At 32.6% G+C, this 24,549-nt stretch overlaps 1 protein-coding gene across 6 annotated transcripts in view; it reads left to right on the plus strand.

Moving 5' to 3' along the window:
* The window catches only part of Rgk3 (Rad, Gem/Kir family member 3), a 121,794-nt gene that overhangs the window by 76,104 nt on the left and 21,141 nt on the right, over positions 1 to 24,549 (plus strand). For all 6 annotated transcript variants that reach the window (XR_011395838.1, XM_070107700.1, XM_070107701.1 and 3 more), the window contains 2 exons: positions 8,040 to 8,150; positions 24,131 to 24,412. Coding sequence is in view for 5 of the 6 variants with exons in the window: in XM_070107700.1 (XP_069963801.1) it covers positions 8,040 to 8,150; positions 24,131 to 24,412 (393 nt within the window). In the remaining variant the exon portion in view is untranslated. The remainder of the gene's footprint in view (positions 1 to 8,039; positions 8,151 to 24,130; positions 24,413 to 24,549) is intronic.

A 24,549-nucleotide genomic window follows, 5' to 3' on the forward strand; every position in this document is an offset into this window, starting at 1 on the left:
AATTTCTATTATTAGTTATATTAAAAAAAAATTAGCTTCAATCGTTATCCATTTACTTGTAGTTATCTTTAAGCTAAACATTTTATCGAAGTCATTTGAAGTCTCCTATGTGTTTCGCTCTAAAAATAGAAAAGTAATGGAAATGTTTAATGCAGCGACCATTAAAATCACCTTTGTCATCCAGACTTGTAGGGCAAAATTTTTATGGATGCAACACACGTCATTAATTTATATACGCTCGCTCAAACGCAGACACCATCACACTACTGCCACATATTTTTTTCTTTCTCTTACTTTAAAAATTTCACAACTCTCTTCTTTCTTTACTTTTCAAGAAAAAATATTTATTTTTTTGTTTTTGTGTCGCAATAAATATATACATCATTGGCGGTGTAGTAAATACACTTTAAATACCATTACACTTGTTGTCTTCGTCAAGCATTTGTGTAGCGAAAATATATATGTATAAGTGTATATATAAATATTCACAAACACACTCACATTCACACATTGTGTGTTGAAAACTTCCATATAAATATGCCAGTTGTTCACATGCTTCTACTAGTCATTACATACGACTTACAACTAGCAATCATCCACGCCAAGATGTCACCAAGTATACTTGCTTCGTCACGCCTTGTCATGCCAGCGCATTCCTGTCGCTTTGGCAAGCATTTTAAGCTCTTGAAGCAAGATTTTATTACACAACGGCACACACACATGTGCTTGTGCAATCCTGTGGTCTTGTTGGTGATAAGATATACTCATTCATACAAAATATATGTATGTGTGTGTGTGCGTGTGGATATAAGTGAGTGTATCTAAGTGACTGCCGCATTTAATTCGAGAAATTTATTTAATAATTCTACAGGATGGATAAACTTAAGTGCTTTAAAGTTACGAATACAGAAATGAGTAAGAATGTTTATATGTATGTATAGATGTATGTGTAAATGACATTTCGTAGATTTTTAAAGTTAATTATATTTGTTTGTAGGAATGCGCACACAAACATAGAGTTCATTTGTATAGTAGTATATACTAGTTCTCTTTGATAGTTAGGAGAGAGTGAATAAGATGATGTAAGGATTCTAATCTCACAGTCGAAACAGCAAATAAGTTAATTAAATGATGCTATTAAGATTGAAAACGAAATAATTTGAAAATGGTATAAATCTGTATTAAAAGCTTGACATCTAAATTGTTAGCAAGACACAATTTTAATTACCACCAAATGGGAAGTATGTATATGTATATATGTATATATTAGGGTGTCCTTCACAAGTTGATTGTGTTTTTGCAAACACCCCTTAAAATTTCAGTTAATGCCCTAAAAATATAGATCAAACATAAACAAGCTCTTTCTTTTCAAATTAAGCCGTGCTTAAATGATATTTATGTTCCAATGTATATAATAAGAATTTTTTTTTGATATTTTACGTTAAGCAACTAAATCTACAATTTCGAAAAAGTGATATTCTAACACGAAATTTTCCGCTCTATAAAAGCATTCCCTTCAAAGTTATTCGCAGTTAAAGTTATACATCAAATGACCTGAGCATTCATACAAGTGATTTATACATTCTATGTTACTCATACGACATGGTGTACTCCATGAATGCAGTGCATTTGATACAGAACTTTAACTGCATATAACTTTTGAAGGAATGTTTTATGGAAAAAATTATTCGGATCTCTTTTGTAGAGAGAAACAAAAAGAGTATCACCTTTTCAAAGTTGTAGATTTTTTTGCTTTGGATATAAAAGAAATTTTATAGAGGATCAAAAAATAACATATAAAATATTTATATGAAAAAATATTATAAGTTTAGCACAGTTTAAGCTGAAAACAATTTGTTTACGTTGAATCCTTTTTTTAGAGCAAAAACAGGAACTTGGGTCATAACGGACTAATGTATATGCAATAATTATATAACAATATTATTGAGGGAAGACATGCTCGAAATCAGGGTGGGTTGGGAAAGCTAGTATTTATCATTGAATTATCCTCGCTCTACCCTCTTGTTTACATATAAGGGCAATTGTTTGAAGGAAAAAAATTAGTTGTGATCACTTAATGAGTGCTACGTTCAAAAATGGTCTTATGTTACACATTTTTGTATCGGCTCTTCAAAACTTCATCAGCGTTATCTACAAGCTCCGGTTCCTTCTGGAATTGAGCTTCTACGCCAGGTTTAGTCTATAGAGATGTTTCCACTACAGCCTATACTATATATATCGTAAATTCCCGGATTTTTAATCGCCCAAGAATAACACTTTCGGTGCTCTAGCGTTGCTGCGATCGATAACTAGACTAGGTTTTACTCTGAGGCTAACCCCTAAGCGGATAATACAATTGAGCAGTAAAAAAGTTGCTTTAGTGAAGTTAACTCATACTTGAAGGTGAACTAAATCCTAATATATCTACGGAAGGGCTTGAACATATAACAAATCTGCTAAGTGGATTAATTTTATTCCACATAGTTCGCCGAGATTGCTATTGGAAAAAGGTGGTCGGTTATGCTGAACCGATAATGGTTCAAAATCTGGACAGAGCAGCTTATGAGTTTGAGACAAATTGGTACATGCGTATAACCAAAATAAATATTATTTCATACAGAAAAGCTTTACAATTGATCAATGCTAACATAAAACTCTAAAACCCTCAAAATGTCGGACTTTAAGTGAATATTCTACCATTCTAAGTCTACATATCTCTTACAACGTACTCAATAATCCTCTGACAATTCGAAAACGCATTTCAAGTAACAAAAAAAAAGCGATGACCGATAAATATTTGCATTGAATAATCAACGATTTAGGCTCAGCAGGTGCAAGCAGCTGGAAAAGTCTTTAAAATCAAATCATAAACTTTAAGTCAAACATATAATGTTATAAGAGCCAAAAAATATCACCTCACAAAATTGACATTTATCAGAAACAAGCGGTTGATTCATGACTTTCACGAAAAAGATCTTAAAGATTGAAGACAACCATTAAACTATCACAGCGCTGAGGAGTAATAAAAAAGCCAGAACAAATATAGTCGCAACTCATAAACTCATATGAGCATAAACGACGACATATGAAAATCAACTGGAAAGTAATGCAGCATAATAAAGCCACCTTTAAACCCAAAAGCCACCCTTAAACTCTAAAAAAAAATGAAAATATTCAAGTTAAAAATTCGTATCGTAAGAAACTTGAAGACATAAATTCACAACCGAGATTCCCGCTGAACTCAAGTAAATCTGGCAACTTTTTACTGTCACTTCGCTTTCACAACTTGCTGTCGCACACTGCATTGACGGGTGCCAAGTTCAGGTTTCTACCGTTAGATGCGTTCAAGTTTGTGCTATTATTAAGTGTAAGTGAGATGACGGGCGCGCATGATTTCTTTTTATTAAGTTTTCTGCGCCAAACAGTTTTAAGTATTTACTTTTGTGCTTCCCATGAAATACAGACAAGTTGCCCGAAAATGTTTGTGACACACTCACTTGGTAGTTGAAGATAGGATGAAAGCATACACGTGGCTTTAAAGTGGTTTAAAATGCTCTTTTAAGGATTCCAGGCAAGGCATGCTACATATTTATGTCAGTATTAATAAATATAAATAGAACTAGTAAGGAAGGGCTAAGTTCGGATGTAACCGAACATTTTATACTCTCGCAAAATCAAATGGTATACTCTTTTAAGATTTCTTTCTGGATCTTCACTTGGGTCCACATATTCAGTACCTAAGGGCTTGAACAGTTTTGGTTCAGTTTAGGTCACAAGGCGGCAAACTTTAAACGTATTATTCACGCAAAGTTTTACGCCGAATTAATCATTTATAATGATGTTATATGGGAAATAGGCGTGGTTGTAATCCGATTTCTACTATAACATAGAAATATGAAAAGAATATTATGTACCGAATTTTGTTGAAATCGGTTAAGCAGATCCCAAGATATGTGTTTTCACCTAAAAGTGGGCGGTGCCACGTCCACTGACTAATTTTGAACGCGGTTCCTATAAAATCACCTTATACCATCCCAGAGATAAAATTTAATGTCTCTGGCGTGTTTAGTGCTTGATTTATCGCGCTTTTAGTAGTTTTTAATAGTACCGTTATATGGGGAATGGGCGGGGTTGTCACCCGATTTCACCCATTTTCACACTGTAGGTAGAGGTTCTAAAAACATTTGCTTCCAGTGAATTTTGTTATTATAGCATTGGCGGTTTAGGAGATATGCACATACAACTCATTAGGGGGCGGGACCACGCCCATTTAAAAAAAAATTTAAACTGCAGATGCTCTCCCTAATGTGATCCTGTATACCAAATAAGAGTCTTGTATCTTATTGCGGAGCTTAGTTATGGCAATTTATTTGTTTTTGATTAATAGCGTTTTGTGGGCGTAGCAGTGGTCCAATTACGCCCATCTGCAATACCAACCGTCTCACGGTACCAAAAAACATGTCTACACAGTTTCATAAAGATATCTCAATTTTTACTGGAGTTACAGCTTGCAAATACGGATGGACGGACGGACAGACAGTCATCCGGATTTCAACTCGTCTCTTCATCCTGATCATTTATATATATACATAACCCTATATCTAACTCGATTAGTTATAGGTGATACAAACAACTCTTAGGTGAACAAAACTATTATATTCAGTAGCAACAAGTTGCGAGAGTATAAAAACGGTTGAAAAATTACCTTCGAGGAACATTTCGTCTACGAAAATGCAATGGTCTCAGTGGAACATTTAAACTATTTTACAAATGAAAATATGCGTTCATCAAAATTCTTTAGTTAGGAACAGTTTCAAAATACAAGATTTTTTTATTATTTTCATTTATTATTTAGTGTATCATTTTTAATTATATCCTGTTTCAGTTCTTAAAATTTTCCGTATATTCTGCCTTATAAAAAAGCTATTCTTACTAACTGGAAACAGTTTCTGACGACGTCGTATTTGATATATTGGTACAATAATTTGGATATGGGGAAATAGTTTAAAGTTGTTGTAAGCTCAAGTTAAAGCATTGCTATAAAGACAGTTTTTAAGGGAACAATTTTATTTTGGTAAAATCCAATTGTTCTTTGTAATTAATATTTGTATATAAATAGGAACAATTTTTAGGTGCAAATAGTTTTTCTTCTTCACAAAATTTGTTTACGTTAGTTTAATTTTACATTATTCTTACCAAAATCTATGAAATGTGATTATTTGAGAGGCTATCAAGCGAATGTATTAATACATGTATGATAAGGTAAAAAATTTTTAAGGAAGAAAAGTATAATTTGTTACAAATTTTATTATGAATTGCATAACAAGAATACAAATACACACAAATAAAAGCATAAAAAACGTACCTGAAAGTATAAAAGTTCATAAATGGATAAACAATACATATACAAAAGTATAGATATTTGCCTTCTGACGGAATAATGATGCCTAAAGGTTTATTAAAAAAATATTTACATTATCTACTGCGCAAAACAAGCATAGAAAAACACTTTAGCTGAGCTTCATCGCAAAGTATACAAATACAAATGCAAAAAATATGCACAACAGGCAACAGCCATTACATCAGCAGCACCACATGTGACGAAATTATGAATTAATTCTGCTAATACCCCACAAAGACAAAATTATACACACAAGAGTGAAAGCACATGCTCATACGTAAGTACTTTCGCTAAGTAAACACAAAAAGACCCAATACGTCCACATAAAATTTTGTATGTTCAGAAAGTCTACGTGTATTGGAAATCAAAAATATGCTGGCGCACACATACAAACATACGCACGCACATTAGCAACCGCGCTGTTTGTCTCAATTTATGTTGAGGTTAATGTGGTGCCAACATTTAATTAAACTCGCAGCTAATTACAATCGTTTCATTGCTTCATACACATGCATGAGTACACTTATACTTATGCATATATGTTAGTGTGTGTGTCAACATGCCGTTATTTGACACTGTATGGCGTGTTGATTGCAGCATTAACATTTGCCTCGGCAGCGTACGTTTTATGACAGACAAAGCGTTGTTAGCGCAAAAGTTGATTAAAAGCCAAATAATTGTATGGTACGTGGCGTATGAGTAATGTCCGCATAGTGGCATGTAATCACGAAAATCGATGCGAAATTGTTATGTTCATGCAGATGGTTTGCCTTTTTTTCATTTAGCACTGAATTTACTAGCAATTTGTGTAATTTTTATAGTTTCATGATCAACAGCTTACTTTAATGATTATTGCAAATGGATGACACGGGGCGTATACGTAACATTAATGACGGTAAATTGAGTTGCAAAATTTATTTGCATTAATTTTTCATTTAAGGCTAAATAAAAATATAAATAAAAAGTGGCATTGATTTTTCATAGAATTATTGTTATGCATGTTTATAGGTGCTGGAAAAATATTGAATGAAGGTTGTGGTTATCATTAATCTGCATACGTCCATATGTATATTTGAGTGTTTTTTTATTCAGAAAAAAAATGTATTCTGTCCCCACTGCAACGCTTGGGAATAGAAAATTACATATTTTTGATTTTTTCCTTACCAACATTAGTAGGAAAGGAATTATATGCAGAGTTGCCAAATTTTTTTCATTACCAAATTATGTATATTTACATACTTGTACAAGCATAAGTATATAGTTGACCTAATTACCATAAATGCAAAAATGATTATTCTGCACATATTTCGCAAGAATTATTTAAGAGTATTGCCATCTTTTGAAAATAATTCATCAAGAAACACATAACTAATTAAAGTTACTAAAAAGCAGCACTTTTGGTATTTATATAATAATATTGTATATTAAATAATTGAGCCAGGGTTGCCAACCATACTTATGTTTAAATTTTTATTCAATCAAGTTTAGCTTATCTTCAAAAATTGAACTTCAAACGATAACTCTTGAGACCTATAGCGAATTGTCATAAAAAACTACAAAAAAAATTATCGTTGCCACCTATCAAACTTTAAACGCGAATAAGCAACTATAATTTATAGAATTTCACCTTATATTATAACTGAAATATTTTTGAAAAACTTACTGTTTATTACATATACATACATATGCATTTTGTCAGAGTTGCCAAGTACTTATATTCATAAAGAATATTTCAATTAGTTTATTAAATAAATTACTTATGAAAATATTATTATTTTGCTTGCATGTGTAAAAACAAATAAATTTCTGCTAAGATTGCCAACTTGTTAAATTATTTAAATATAATTTTGTAGCATTAAGATAAATATTTTTTTGGTTAGGGTTGCCAACTATTATGTATTGGTATAATTGAATTAATAAAGTACCCATCACCACAGTAAATGTAAGCCATAGCTCGGAAACTTTTATGGACGTAAAATTTATCCATGATTGTAAGTCAGACATATACGACGGATATATTCTCAAATAACTTAATAGTTGATTCTACAAAACTCAAAAAAAGACTATGAAAATATTAATAAATTTATAAGCTAGCCAAAAAGCATATGTAGGTGTATTAGTATGGATTTTTAAAAATTGAACATTCTCAGTTATTCAGAAAAAAAATATCAAAAAAATTGAACATTCTCAGGTACTCAGAAAAAATATTTTTTTTTCTACCCACCCTAATGTGCATATTATATAACAGCGAAAAAATTGGCATTAACGCATTAAGGCACATTAACGGAATATTAGTTTTTCAAAAATAATGCACTTTTAAGCAAAATAATTCATTCATCTAAGAAATTATTCTGTTTTTATTTTGCTAAATATTCATAACACGTACTTAATGAATTGAGTCAAAATATATGCACCCCATCAAACTACGAAAATTTTACTGCAAAACACAATTCATCATCTCTTGGTTGCCATGGCGTATGCGCAACCCAACTTTGTATGCATAACTCTTAAATAAACATAAAATATTAATAACATATTTTGCTGTAGCAAGTAATCAATCATACATATAAATGTAAATACTGCGCACAGCTTCTTTTAACGTGCACTAACAGTATTTTCTGTTTTGTTACACTTTCAGCACAGCGAAAATCAAATGCGTTCCTCGATGTGCCCGCAATGCATCATTTGCGTGTCAGTGACGATGATGAAGATCTGGATCGTTTGCGCACATTCAGCGCTTCCAAGGGCGGTGAGTAAAATAAAACAAAAACGAAAATACTACAAATAAATGTGACTTATCTTACACATTCATATACATATAAATAAGAGGCCGCAAGTTTGTGCTGATATAAAAATGGCACTAATGATGTCGCCATGTTTAACATGGCTCATGGCTGGCTGCAACTATTTCTCACACAAACAAAAAACTATTTGTGCAAATTGATTTACGACAGTTAGAAACTGCCACTGCAGCCACCACCACACGCCAGCCGTCAAGCAAGTAACTAAAATGTAAATTGCTAGCAAATATTAAGTAAATAAAGATTGCTCGACAAGCTTGTGGCCTAACTTGTAAAATACAACAAGAAGAAGAGCAACAAAAACACCAAAAATAAGAATAAATACTGAAAATACTTTAGCGTACGTATAAAATATCGCATTGAAGCTTTGAAGTGCCATTTACGTAATCTAATTGTGGACCAAGAGTCATTTATAAATTTGCACTCACTACTAAAGAAAGCTTACCTAACGGTGAACGCGACTCTAAATTGCTTGCTAAGTACGCATATAAAATTTCACTTAAACATTGAATAAGTGTTTGATTGATGATAGCGCACGCCGAAGGGAAGCGCCACAAGCGCTGCACAAAGTTTGCACAAAAGATTTGACGCCAAGCCCTTTGATAGCGCCGTGAGAACATTACGATTTTATAGTGATTGATAAGAATTCGAAATCAGCAAATATGATAAAGCAATGATACACTTTTACTGCTTTGCTCTTTGACATGCTACACATTGAAGTATGAATGGCATAAAGAATAAAGAATGCAGGTAAGAAAGATACTCTATGAATGGAAGCATAGTTCGTTTGTGTCGTGGGAAGTAGAGCAGCGGAAAAGTTGTAGTAAATTTTATCAATAAATTTTTTTTATGTGAAAATCATAAACGTCAATGAATAGATAGAGTATAGAATGAAAATAAATAAAATTGAGACATGTTATGATACCAATGAGGTTTCAATATAACTATTATATAAAAGTATACACATATGTATATATGGTTCAAGTCTCAGTAGCAGCGGTACTTTCAAGAACAAGACATTCGAAGATTGTAATGCTACCTTGGACAATAATCTTTGCCGATCATGAAGATATCTTTCCAGATAAAAAAGTTTGTATGGCAGCTATATGCTATAGTAGGCCGATATCGGCGGTTCCGACAAATGTGCAGCTTCTTGAAGAGAAAGATCATGAATTCTCCTTTAGACTTTTGTACTGTTTCATACCTTATATTTAATATCTGAATCAGACTGCTGGATTTTGAACCAAACCGCTGGTTTTTCGAGCGTCTGGATCATAAGTAATAAAGAAATTTTTTCTGTTTTTCGAAGTTAGCCTCTATAATCGAAATATTTGCCTTCCAAGTTCAAGAGTGTATAAGCCTAACTGAAAAAATTAGAAAACAAAAGCGACTAGTTGAAATCGTTACAGAATTTTTGACTGATTTTTTCATATAAGTTTAACCGAAAAATAGTGTGACGGATATTTAATTGTTGTTTTTTGTATATAAGTACTAAAATACATTATAATATTTTTAATAAGCCAAATTTCGAACTTTGAAGGCAAATATTACAACTTTGCAAGCTAGCTTCGAAACATGGAGACACTCCTTTTTTGCTGATGACTAATAAAAATATTGGTTTGATGGCATACCTAAAGGAAAGTCGCTTTTACCATATATTGATTACTGATTATTGGATTTGTCAGGATAAATCTGTGTTCTTTTCTATTTTTACACCATAATTCATTCAGTATATAACTTTTAAGACCAACAGACAGACACTTGAACGTAACCATGTGGTGTGAAAGTACCTGAAGTATACCATGCAGTTTTCTATATGACAAGATTCAAGCAAAACCAAGATCGCTTTAAAGGGCTTTCGACAAAAAAAAAAACATTCTGCTGGATTACAAAAATTCAAACGCGCCTTCAGTGACTGCTCTTCAATCTTCCAACGCCAACATATTCACTACGAAGGTACCCATATGTTTAGTGACAAATCACATGTGTATATGAAAATAAAAACAAGAAACAAAAAAAAAAACATAAATAACACTAATAAAAATAAAATCAAAAATCAATAGAGTAATGATAATAAGCAACAACAACACACTATTGTGCTACCGCTACTACTGTTACAACAACACCAACGAACAATCACAAACATATTGTATAAATATCGAGAACCCGCAAAAGTTGGCTTAAACTGTGCCAAGTGCGCCTCAGAAGGATATTCACGTATACGCAACCAATCCGATACCCTGCATGCTTTGACCGCTCCCATCAATTCAATACAGCTGACAGACAGACATAGTACAACACAAACGAGTCACAAAATGAGCACAATAAGTCTATAAACCGATATGGTATATATGTAAATGTAAACCCACCGCCGCTAACATAGCGGTAATGACAGCCCCATACACAACACACCGCGTGACAGTGGCGTTGGCAGTCAGACAACCGGAACATCTTAACCTTCTTCAGCCTACTAGATAATATGTGTATGTGTGTGTAGTGTGCAAACTTATTCAGGGTCTGCAGTCGCTTCAGCTGAGTTGTCGGCATTTCAATTTGCTCTTTTTTTTCTTCACCACTTTTAGCTGTTTTTTTTTCGTATTCAACACAAAAGTTCTTCGGCGTATACATGATGTATGCAAGCACTTTGTTGTTGTTGTTGTGTTATTGTTTGTTGATATTCTTGCTCAGTTGCCTCAAGCTGTGATTGGGACTTAACCTTACCGGGAGGTTATCAGTTAGGTGGATTTTTCAATGCACAAGTGGCTTTACATATGTAAGTATATATTGGTTTGTATGCGTGTGTATTGATATTCATGCAAAAGTTCCATTTAAGGCACTATTTGCTTAGTCTGTAGTGAATTGTATTTGCATTTGAGAAAACATATGGTTCAGAGCCATGAAAGCTTAAGCTGTTCTAGAGCAGAATATTGTCTAATATTTCGGTCTGGAGCATATATATACCGTCCAGACTGTTTAATGACAATCTGATATTGATACTCACACAAAAGAAGTATAATTTATATGTATTCATTAGCAATTTGGATCACATGAAGAACTTGCCTATGCAACAAAAGAATACCCTCAATACTCTAATAAATGGATATACACGTACCTTAAAGGACTCAGAGGCAATGCAAAGCAAATGTAATAAGCCGAGACGATCTTTGGGACAAACGTTTTTCCTTTACTTATTTATGTTTTTTAGCAGACCAAGTGGAGTAAATACGTGAGAGCAGACAAATGTGCGTAGAATTACAAGAGATATTTAAATAAAGGTAGACAGTTGTTCACGCGTGTCGAAAAGTCTCACAGAAATTGCTTTTTTTTGAAGTACACTTTTCATCTTTCGATTGTGTGGATTACTGGATTTAAAATTAATAGGATGGACGAGAGGAGAGGCGCGTAAGAATATACTAATTTTTCTTTTCTGCTCTACTTTTTCTGAATATACAAGACAATTTTATATTAAATTGTGCTGAAAGCTAACAAGCTTGCCTATTATAATTGCTCCCAAATGTATGCTTAGAAATTTTTAAATTTCTAAATAAGGCAAAGTGCACATTTAATACCTACAAGTTTAGCGCTGAATTTGGCGAGCAGAATTCACTCAAAATATGGCGATAAAGGAATTTGTTCATAAAAATTTATATTTTATGCGAAAAAAAAAATGTCTGCCTGTTTATTTTCACTAAATTTGCCGTAAAAAGCGCTTTTCTAGCCTCTTGTACATTACAAAACGATTACTTGAAGTGATTTATACATTCAAAGCCAAAGAATGGTCGTAAAATTCCACGAAACGCAAGCGCGATAACTTTTTCAAGTCATATCTTTCTAGCAAGCAAGCAAACTTTTATGTCAATTCTTAAAAAAGAAATAACACAAAATAGTTTTAAGCAAAAATGTGAAAACTTCCACGTGCGAAAAATTTCACAAAACTTAGATATGCGCATACTGAGTGAGTATAGGAAAAAGAATGAGAGAAGCGTGTAGTTGCCGCTTCAATTAATTTGGGATATCGGAAATGAATGGAAAACACATATACATAAATTACCAAAAAGAATGCCATTGGACATAGATTTTGATTGTTAGTAATATTTAGTGGATAGAAAAAACAGCTAAAGAAGGTTTTTGGTGCAAAGCAATGTACTTCTAGTTATCAGAAATTTTATGGAGTGTGACAACAATGTATACTCTGATTTTCTCTTAAGTTTAAGTTTGCCAAAGTGGAAATCAGTCATAGCTTAAAACAGCCGAGCATGTTTTGAACTTAATTTGACTGATATTTCTTGCCTTTTTAATTATTTAAGATTTGGCCACATCTAAAATTTTATTCAAAAATCCAACAGTTAGTAGTAGCACACTCAACTGCCGGTCATTAAATATACTATTATCGCGAATATATAAAGAGCGCGGCTTTGTATAGTTTTGCCTGTAGGTCGGAGCACTCAAATATCATTGATTCCTAAGAAATTTGTTTAAAAAGTGCCTCGAGTTTTCTTATGCATCATGAAAATACTGCAGAAGTGTTCAAGGGAATCTACTTTATTGCGAACATAAGTATTTGAGTGGCACAGAATATTTAGAAAAGGTCTTGAAGTCATCGAAAACTTACCACAAACGAGATAGTATGGAATCTCAACATTGCTTATGGATCGACTCAACAATTTTGATTATTGTTTTGGGTATGAAGCGTGTCAATGCTAAACTTGTACCAAAGATCTTCAATGATTGTGACTGGCTTTTTGAGCAAATACTCTGTGATTTTTTCTGTCTTTCGAAGCTGAAAAAACTGCTTTGAGAAACACACCTTAATTCCATTGATCCAGTATATAAAAATCGTCAGACAAACTTTTCACATCATAAACAAACAGCGGCAAAACACACACTAATTAATGTATGAAGATCGAACTTCGCACGAACATTAAAAAAATTGTACCAATCTACGGTTTCTACGCTTTCCATGTTTATATGAACTAGTCCGTGTCATATTTGATCTGCAGTGTAAAGTACACATTTCAATCAGTTGAAATGTCGAAGTTTTATTTTGAAGAAGAGGCGGCAAGAACTCCCAACGTTGTTAGACGTTTCACAGCAAGCTGGACTAGTGTAAAATTAATCATTATTGTAAAAAATGTCACATTGGATCAAATGTTAGGTAATTTTTCATAAAATTATTCAACTCCAGAACCATTTATGGATTTAAGTTAGAAAAAACCTTTACTACAATACATGTCCGATCATTTACAAATATCTAATAAAAATTTCATATGGCATACCTAACCTTACTTTCACGATCACTGTGAAATCTCGGTACTAAAAACAATTGAATCTCTACATGAGTAAATACCATAAGCTTAAGTGTTGCTATCGCATCCATCTATCATCACTATCAGAACAGGTAACGGTATTTCTTAAACAGTAGAGGACAGTTGAAAAGTTAAATCAGTTACATTACACTCTTAAACCGTTTTTCGTATAAGCAAAGTCTCTGAATTGGGCGAAAGTAGTCCATCTATCCGTCTGCATATAAGAAAATTAGTTCCTCAGTTTTTGAGATGCCGGTCTGAAATGTTGCATGCGTCTTTTTCTCTTCAAGAAGCTACTCATTTGTCGGGATCACCATTATTGGACCATTATAGCATATAGCTGCAATACAAACTGATCGCTCAAAATCAGATCCTTGTATGGAAAATATTTTTATTTGACAATACTTATATTTTCACAAAATTTAGCATTGGAATATTGTTCAATCTTACGCTATAATTTCGAAGATATTGGTCGGATCGGATCACTATAGCATATAGCTGACATTCAAACTCATCGTTCAAAATCAAGATCATTTTATACTCTTATATGCAATTAGAAATGCACCTGTGAAAAGTATTATAGATTCGGTGGAGCCGAAGTTAACAATTTTTCTTGTTTTGAATTTCTAAAAAAGCAAGATTTTATATTTTTTTAACTTAAAGTAAACATTTATGCAAAAAATTGCCTGTTGAAAAACCATTCTCGCATGCATGAGTAACAAAATCACTAACTTTATTTTTAAACCAACAACTACAATTAAAAGAAGAGCACCAGCATTACTTCTGTTGAAAAGAAGAGTATTATTTTCCTATATAAATAAATATCCACATGGCCCACGCTATTTAGGTAAATAGAAAATAATCCAGCTGGCAAGCATAAAAATTGCTTTGAAGTGCATTAAGGTAACGTAGAGCAATAAAAAATACAAAAACAAATACAATTTTTATAAATTTTTTTTTCCAAATTTTCAACGCGTGTACGGCGCGCAATAAAATCAAATTCTTCATATGTGAATTGATTTTGTGCTGATTTGCCTTGGCAAGACGTTTCGCATTCGCATTCCTGCCCAAGGCGCAGAATTATGGAAAAAGTCGAAAATTTCTTTGCACCAGCTGGTTTGCGTTGCTGCACACTTTTGTGTGGCTGCGTGTCTATAGGGAAATCACGTACAAATAATATTAATAATTTAGTTAGAGGAGAATAATTGAAATTTCAAAATAACTTAAACGCATGAACAATATGTAATATATAATATGTGTATGTATATACTGGATATATTTGTAAACAATTTTATTATGACTTCATTATTGAATAATTGAAAACGCATATTTTGTGCCAAAAATATTTGTAATCAATATGCAGCAAACTCATTAGCTCTTATTATTATGAGAAAATTATAAAATTCATTGCAAAATCATCACTAAAATGGATTTAGCGACTATTTTGGTCCAGTTATCATAGCTTTTCAGCTATATGTTTGCATTTAAAGGTATACTATGTGCTTGTTTATTCGCCACGAATGTCAGTTATCGTTTTATCTCATCTTTACAGTTATTCTGTTTACTCGATACACGTCCACTTGCTAATCAAATTATTCCCTGAACGCATCAATCAATCAAATAATTAATGTATAACTACGAAATTGCACTCTCCAAAATGAAAAGCTTTTGAACTATTATAATTTAAAGTGAAAGCTTGAAGTGTAAGCTGAAAATTAATTTCTAAAAATATTTCTATTTCTAAAATTGAAACTGTTATTTGAAAGAAAAGGTAATTCAAAACGTGAATTTTTGAACTTATTTCCTACGAAAACTTGTATAGTAATGAAAATATTATTCACTCTGTATATGGTGAAAGCTAATAAGTATTAAAATATTTAATATACTTTAAGGTTATTTACCAAGAAAATCTATCCATTTAGAAAAACTTCAAAAATTGCATTAAATGCTGGATATACATCATAACAGAACCGTTACAATTAGTAGTGAACTTCACATTCGAAAGCTTACAGGAAACCGAGCTTTCATGAAAAAAACAATAATTCAGTGTAAACAAGTGTGTAATTGTATTGAGGCAGCTTCACAAACTTAACTCGTTAATGAAACAGGTTATTATACAAAAGTCAAAACTTTTCATTTAAAGATTAATTATTAATATTGATAAGATTATGATTAAGATTGACATTTAAAAAACAGTTTTCTGCTAATCACTTTTTAAACTTAACTAAGATTGTTTTTAACTATTTCATTTAATATCTGTTAGTTCGCAACCAATGACTTATTATGACGTGAAAACACAAAAGATTTTGCTGCTAGTATGTGAAAGCTTATTACATGTCTCTAGACACCTGAATAGTTTGCAAAAATGTATAAGTTTTTGTATTCCTCTAGAATAATGATATAATTCCATTAAGTGTTAATATTTAAACTCCAATACATAATTCTCTGACAACTCTGTCCTCAACAGACAGCTGCCAAACACACACTAAGAAGCTAATGGAGATCATTGTATCGAAAAATATGCATAGATTTGGTTTCCGCATGGAATTTAAATAGACCAACCCAGTTTAATTTGATAAGATATTTTACAAAAAACTTCTACAAACTTTTTGAATGTCACACATTGATCTCAGTCCAATATAGTTTTCGTGAGTTTTTAATAGAAATGATCTCATTAATTAATTTTATTGCAAACAATTTATTTTTTTAGTACCAAAATTTTACTTCATTTTCCATTTAATATAAACAACAGCAACATTTATTCGGCTGTGTTTATAGTCTTGTTTGAAGGCAATAAATTTCTACGTGTTTCACTTATTTATCACTTTGTTTATTCTACACAAGTCGCTCAAATTCAGTCATATCAATCATAGGTTCAATAAAAACACAGAATTTGCGAGCTTTTAAACGAAAAGTAGATTTTTATTTCGCTGTGTGCTCTTTGAATGAAACCTGTTACTTTTAAAAATTGCTGTTCATGTTGTTTGAGGATAATAAAATTTCGAATATGCAAGCTGTAAAAGTATATTTTTGGTTAAGTTAAATATCTGTTTAGTTTAGAATAAAGAAAAAGCAATTGTGAAAAATATACGAAAACATTTTTGGAATGACAAAAGTAAAAAGTAGTCAGATTAAATCTGACAAACGGATAAGAACACACAGCTGTCAAAATTGCTAAAAGGCAACTGTTAAACGAATGTCAAATATATATCTGATAGCTGTCAAATGATAACTGTCACACAGATGTCAAATAGCAGGTGTCAAATGAATGTCAGACATATGTCAAATATCAGCTGTTAAATAAGTGCCAGATTGCAGTAGCCAAGAGGACGTTAAATGCTAACTGTAGAAGGGATATATTTTTCAAACTTGCTTGAGTGATTACTCGGAGACAAATGATCCGATCACTACAAAATTGAATTTTGGCAGGCAAAAAGCGACCGAAATTTTATGTAAAATTCAAGTTTTTTTTTTTTTTGAAAAACGCTGTCATTTTGTCAGTATTTAATTGTCGACCGAAGGTTATTGTAGAGGCAGTATCTTTTTTTAGGTTTTATTCACGAAGAAGACTGGAAGCACTGCAGTAGTAGTGAATCTTTATTTTTAGATTCGTCGAAGCTCGCGTGTAACTCCAAAAATAATTAATTTCTTATTCAAAAACTTTCGTGTGTATTTTCTAAATATCTTAAAATTTTGAAATACACAGTATTTCTTTTAAACCTCAAACATCTGTTTTTAGGCTGTCACACTAGGTTTGCAGCTTAAGAAGCTTATCACATTTATGATAAGTCGAGTCAAGTCAATAAAAACTAATTTTCATTATGAAATTGATTTTATAATAAGCTGCTTTCAATCTATTCTTGTACCTATAATAATAATAATTGCAAGAAACAAAATATTGGAAACCTTTATCTAACCGCTACTGTATTTTGTCTACTACTCCACATTTTAAATGTTCACTTTTGAATTATACACCAAGCACAACGATTTTGCTCCCTTGCCACTTGCCTCTATTTCAGTCTATTCGGCAGCACATATCATATTTTTGTTTAGTTTTGTATTACTTGTTTTTGTTTCTACTAAAGCCGCAGGGAACGTTGAATAAATATTCGGCAATAGTACCGAATATGAGAGATAGCCAACTATGAGTGCAGCAGAGACAGCAGTAAATGCTCCGCGTTTCACCAATTTGGCTATTTACCGTTGGCTCGTTGTTGGGTAATTGTGTTCCAAATATTGCACCCAAGAGAAATTCCCGTTATTTTTTATATATACACATACATACATATGTGCATGCAAAGCCCAATGATTGTATGGATAAATGGCTGCAATTTAAATATTTTCTTTTATTTCGTACATTTTCGCTGCATACGCGGAACTTTTCCATATTTATTACGCTTATTATTTGTATTGCTATTTTAGTTTGCATGGAGATTTTTAGGTCTGACAGCATCAGGAATTAGGCCATGGTGTTGTTAATTATAATTAGTGTAACATAATAAATGCATAACTGAAGTTGCACATATTTTAGTGAAGTTATTTTAGGTTATATTGCATAAGGTTCGGTTATTTGAGATTAAATTGGTTAGCAGTAAAACATAATTAGAAGGTAGTTATAGGTTAGTCCAAAATATTCGGTAAATACAAAGTAAAGTTTGGTTAAGTGTTATTATTCTACAAAACGTTGAGGTAGAACAAGCTCAAAAAACAATCTATGACTATGACGTTAAGTGATATTATATTAGGTTAGAATGTGATATACACTAATATGTATCTAGATTATATCAAGTAAGCATTATTAAGGTCATTTCCTTCTAATCGAATAAGTCTATAAGAAGTTGGCTTAATTGTTTTATATTCGCTTAAATTAAGTTGAAATACTGTTACAATTTCTAATACGTTATTTTGTTAGCTTCAATTCAACCATATTTTTTGCGAATAGCTTAAGTTAGTTATACTTTTAGTGGGTTATGTTATATATAAGTATATTTGTAGGGCATAAATCAGATTAAATCATGTTAGATTAAATTGAAATACATTTTTCTAAAATACCATCTGATCAAAATTGACTCAAACCGACAACAATAACGTATTTTAATATAAATCTTTATTATCGCCTAACAATAGGCTCCTGATTCAACGCTTAAGCCATACGCTTGCTATATGATCCATCTAGAATGGCTGTCAGCACCTTCAGCGAATGACTTTTGATGGCTAAATGGATTCTTCAGTTTCAAAAATAGACACAACGATGACTCTTGTTTCGTGTTTGGTCGAAAGACAGTCAAATTATGCTAGCATATAACGGCACATTATCATGGTGAAAAATTCATAAATTTTCAGCCCGCCAATCCGATCATTTATGACGAATTACTTTACGTAGATGCCTCAAGACAGCAAAGCAATATTACTTATTCAGCGCTTGCCTTTGTAAGACGAATTCATGCTAAACCACATTAGTCAACAAAAACGATATGCATCCTCTTAATTTTTAACCCACTTTGACGTGCTTCTTTTCGTTTCCTTCTTACGCTTGAAACTAATTACAACTAGAGCACATCCAAAACCACCTTATCATTAAATTTCGATATGCGCTAGTTTTTGAAGCCTAAAGCTGTGAAATTGCGATCATTTTACACTTGGTGCGGGCGGGTAATTCACCGGACCTCTTGCGGTCCGAGTAAGTAATGAGTTTAACTGAAGAAAATCTGTCATATTGTTTTGGCTTGACCATTTATTTCTAATATTTTTCTTAGTGCCACAAATCAAATGAAGAATGCAATCTATCAGCAACGTTTGAAAAAGCGCTGAAATTACACGTTTTGAAGTTAACTGTTAGTTAGATTTTATATAACAAATATAGGAACTTACAACTTTTAAGCCTACTCTATATATTATTAAATATTATTATGAAAAACTGCAATTAGAAATATGAAAATTAAAAAAATTGCAGAAAGACGTGCTCTTTATATCAAAACAAACTAAATATGATTTTCAACATATTCGGAACATCTAACTCACAGACATTACTGGTGATGAAGTGCTTAACAATTGTAGCAACAGTCAGACAACTGCACAACGTCATTTTCTACTTTCTTGAACACAGTCGTAACCCAAACATTTTTTGGTTCTTCCTGTAATCTCGAAAATGTTAAAGGGGTCAACATGTGTGCCAAAACCACAAAAATAAATAATATATTTTATTTGCTGTGCACATTTTGTTCCTTTTTTCGAACAAATTAATTAACCATTTGTGTTAATTAAGTCATCAGCTACCATACAACCGTACTTCATTATATTCCAATTATTAAAGCAATTACATTATTTAACGGACAATACGTACGCAAATATTTACAACATACAACGCATGTATACATAAGCAGAATATACGTGTGCAACAGCCATAATGGAGTAAACACACATGCGCTCAATAAAAAGTAAATATGTGAATGGAAATATATATATATATAAGATAAATATAAATAAAAGCGTAATTGAATAATAATAAATGTATGGCAGCACACACAAACATCAATATACAGACAGTAATGCGCATATTCTTACAAGTATTATGATACTTTTGTGGCAAGTTTCTTTTACTGAAAAGTTTTCTTGTATTTGCTTAAATTCTTTTTATTTTATTTTAAAAAGCTTCACAGAAAACATATTTTTATTTAATTACTAGTTATGTAATGTAAAAACATTTCTTTGGTGCTCCATCTCTCCAGCTGCTTTCGTATATTCGCATTTGTTTATACCGTAGCCTCAACAAATTGTGAATTGTCAGTTTGTCGATTGGTTGTTTTTGGCAATTGAGAATTTGGTGTGAAAGTTTGGTTTTTCCAAATTTTTTGTTTTTGTGTACAATATTTTTGGCGTTTTTATTTCTACTTGCTTATTTCGCCAAATTTTTATGGCACTTATTTATGCGAACTCTTATTTATTAGCCGCAAGGCATGAACATCTTGATTTATTTATGCGCACAGAATTGCAGTTTTATTTTTATTTGTGCCTTTAATTCTTAACAAATTTCAATTTTCGAAATTTATTAGTTTTCTGCGAATGTTTGCAAACTTTATTTGAATAATTCGCTGATCTTGTGATTTTTTCTTCACATTTATTTTGCATTAAGAGCAGAGATGGTTCTTGATTGTTTTAAATAAAACAAAAAATAATATTTTCAATGTTATATAAGAAAGCGGTAATATTTGCTCTATTTTAGGATAATCTTGATATTGACAGATGTGTTTGATAGTTAGATTCAGTATGCAATGCAAATTATATATGGTAGCAACGTTGGAAAATGCTAGATATTTATAACTTAAACGGGATATCATATATGTAAATTTCTTCTAGTTTTAGGGTTCTCGAACGCCTATCGAAAAATTAACGTCTTGGGCCACATCCTTGATAGAAAGCTGTCATGGAGCCCCAAAACTGAGGAGAGATTGAAGAGGTTGCCTTATATTGCTATTAAGGAGCGATTGAGAAGCATTGAATGTTGTTTTACGGTATATTTGTCTATTGGAAAGCGGTCTGTATAACCACACTAGCTAAACAGCTTGAACGTGTCCAACGAACGGATTTCATTGACCGCTGGAAAGGTGGAGTGAAATTTTTCACAGATGGTTCGAGGTTCAAGAAAAAGTCTGTCGTCGATAACTCTCAATGAACTTTGGCTTCAGACTGCCACATCACTTTAATGCCTTTTTTAGCAAAAATGGCTGCTATAAGGGTAGCAACAGATGTACTTCTCCGATGTGCAGCTACTTTCAGGAAATAGCTGAGTCGCAATACAGGCGTTGAGCTCGTTGATAATACACTAAAAACTTATGTAGAAGTGTATGAATCATTGACAGCGGCATCAAGCTACTTTCATATTAGACTTGGTTAGGTGCCGGATGATAGCGGAATCGCTGGAAACTGTAAGGCCGATGAGCTTGCAAGAGAGGGCGCCGATATTTAAAAACCAACAGTTTGGTAAATAGCCGGTGTTCTCTTGTCCTCTTGAATTCTGGCGGTGGATCTATGAACCTTACGCGAGCTTAGCAAATGTTAGTCAGCAAATGGCACATGTTCGGTTGCGAAATCTTTTTTGATCAAAGTGGAACGTAAGAGGTCTGTTAAATTACTTGCTCCTAGCAAGGTTCATCTTGTCGTAATTATGGGAAACACCCATAAAAAAAGATGAGATGGAAAACACCAGACATTTTTAAGTTTTCGCCAGACTAAGGTTGCAGCATCTGGGTTGTCATGCCTTCTACGAACCAGGCAAACTAGCTGGAATTGATATTAAATTTATCAGTAAATTTGTGACAGGCTCAGGACGTATTGTCGATATGCGATGGTCTTTTTGATCCATACTACATACATTGAGTTCTAGGCATGACAACGGACACATGTCACTAGCTTTCCAAGTGGGTTTATTCGTGGCAACACGAGTATCAGCCTAACATATCATTCTCTGATCGCAGCATTTTTACCCCCAAATTATAAGCACTTCGGACACATGATTAACGACATTTTGACTATATTTCACTAAAAAACAGAAAAAATTAAGAGTTCAGCAGTAAAATTGGTAAATCAACAAATATATGTATATGTTCCAAATTTTAGCTATGGACGTAAAACCTTGGGAATTATTGCTGAATTCTCATAGCTCACAAATTACTGGAATATTCTGAGACAACGTACATAATATAAATCGAGCATCAATTCATAAATCCAAAGGTATCTCAACAGGATATAATAAAATTCGTCCCTTCCATTAATATACCCGAGCATATATTGATCGCAATGTGAGATTTCTTAACAGAATGAGCTGAGAAATTTGCATGTATGCCATTAGTTCACACCGTCCACAAGTTCTCGTATAGAGTACTCCTATGACTTACTGCGATCTGCACAGTTAACTTTGGATTGGACGTCTCATATCTTAGTAATTCCTTCCTCTTTTATGACATTGTTTCTATAATATATAAGACCTTAAAAAAATAAATATTTAAGCAAATTTTTTAAAGTTCCAATTTCACAAAAAAAATTAAATAATGGCGCAAGTAAAAGTATTTACACCAGAAAAATGTAAACAAGCAAACGCTTTTGGTGCGCAAAGATCTGCATACAAGTATGTATATGCGAGCACGCAAATGCCACCAATAACGATACAAATTATGCATTCACATGCTTTTGAGCTGCTTATGGTTCTTTTCTCTTTAGAAGCGGCTTTTATACAAATTAAAAGCTGACCATGCAACAATTTTTTTTTATTGCGATTTTTGCGTTTTTTCGATCCTTCCATGCGAACTAAGGATTTCATATTTTCGCTTGTTTTGTTTGCATTCGCACTTGAGTTCACCAAAAAAACACACAGCATGTTTTACAACAACAATAAAGATTGGGGGTTTTACAAGCTTTTGTCTCGCGTCATAAAAAATCAATAGTTAAAAATATGAATTATTTGTGGAGTTCAAGGACACATCGCAAGGCTTAGTTGGTTTTTGGCATAAATCCTTCGGAACCGAATGCCAGGCATTTTTAATATTTGGCAGAGCTTTGTGGCACAAATTATTTTCGTAAATCATTTAATTTCACAGAAATGCCGAAATTTGCGGCTGTTTTTGCTGTTGGTTAATAATGTACGCGTTGGGTTTGAACATGTTACTCATACGGCATGGCGAATGGCGAAATAAGAATTTTGATAGAGAAAGTTTCAGTTTTTTTAAAACAAATTTTCGTTTTCGGTGAAACATTGTTTTAATACATAATTTAATCTAACAAACAACAACTAAACAAAACAAAACTACAATAAAAACAATGAAAGGGTATTACTATACCAAATCAAATGTTACTCATACGCCATGGTGGATGGAGAATAATATTTTTATGAAGCAACTTTTTGTTTTCGGAAAAGCCAGTCATTTTCAAATTATTTATGCAATAAAAAATTGTTATTAGGGACCTTAAAATTATATAACGGTTTTAGTGAAACAAAGCGAACTCAAAGTATAAACAGTAGGATATATTTCAGTTATAACAGACTTTCACTAAAGTTAATTTTATACAAAAACAAGAAAGAGCTTTAACACCGACTGTACCGAAGCTATAAGACCCTTCACATGTTCATTTCTTATAACTTAAAATCGTATAAAAAGCTCTTTATTTTGATTTTGATCGATCTGTTTGTATGGCAGCTATATGCTATAGTAGTCCGATCTGAACCATTTTTTCGGAGATTGTAGCGTTGCCTTAAGCAATATTATTTGTCAAATTTAATGAAAATATCTTGTCAAAAAATGCAAAAATGTAACAGAAATGCCAAAAGTTAAGAAAATGTTGAGAAAATGTTGCTCTTACGCTATGGTGGGAGAGAAATTAATATATTTTTAACACAATTTCCTATTTCTAATACCTTGGGGGGCATATTTCGACGGATGCAACGATAAAAAAAAACATTAACTTAATTTGTGAAACCATATAGAAAACCAATTGAATGAAACACTCACCTTAAAAATTCGGCATATATGGACTTGAACATAATTTGCATCAAACTTTTTAAACCCAAGCTATAACTTGACTTTCCACTTCTCTTCTTACTTTCATATTCCATACAAATACAAATAAAGGTGTCATCAACCGCGGCGATTCGTTTCGGCGTCGACGTTCGCGCAGCAACAGTTTGGCACCGGTGAGCCCCATACACCCGCGCCTGGGTGGCGGTGGTGGCATTGGCGGCAGTGTTGGTGGTGGCATTAATGGCGATTACACGGGTGCACAGGATGAGCCGCAACAACAACAGCCTGTCGAGGTGTTTCGCGTAGAAATGCTCGGCGCGTCTGGTGTTGGCAAACAGGCGTTGATCCAGCAATTTCGGACGTCCGACTGCATTAATGCATACGATGGACCAGGTGAGTGCAAGCTGATTAAAAAAAATAATGTAAATTAAGAAATTTATATTGGATTTAAGTAAATAGTTTAAAAAATAAAGAGTTTTAGTGGTTTCAAAAATCTCAGATAATAAAGCCTGATAAGGGTATATAGGACA

This window comes from Bactrocera oleae, chromosome 4, assembly GCF_042242935.1.
Source record: "Bactrocera oleae isolate idBacOlea1 chromosome 4, idBacOlea1, whole genome shotgun sequence".
Taxonomy (NCBI): domain Eukaryota; kingdom Metazoa; phylum Arthropoda; class Insecta; order Diptera; family Tephritidae; genus Bactrocera; species Bactrocera oleae.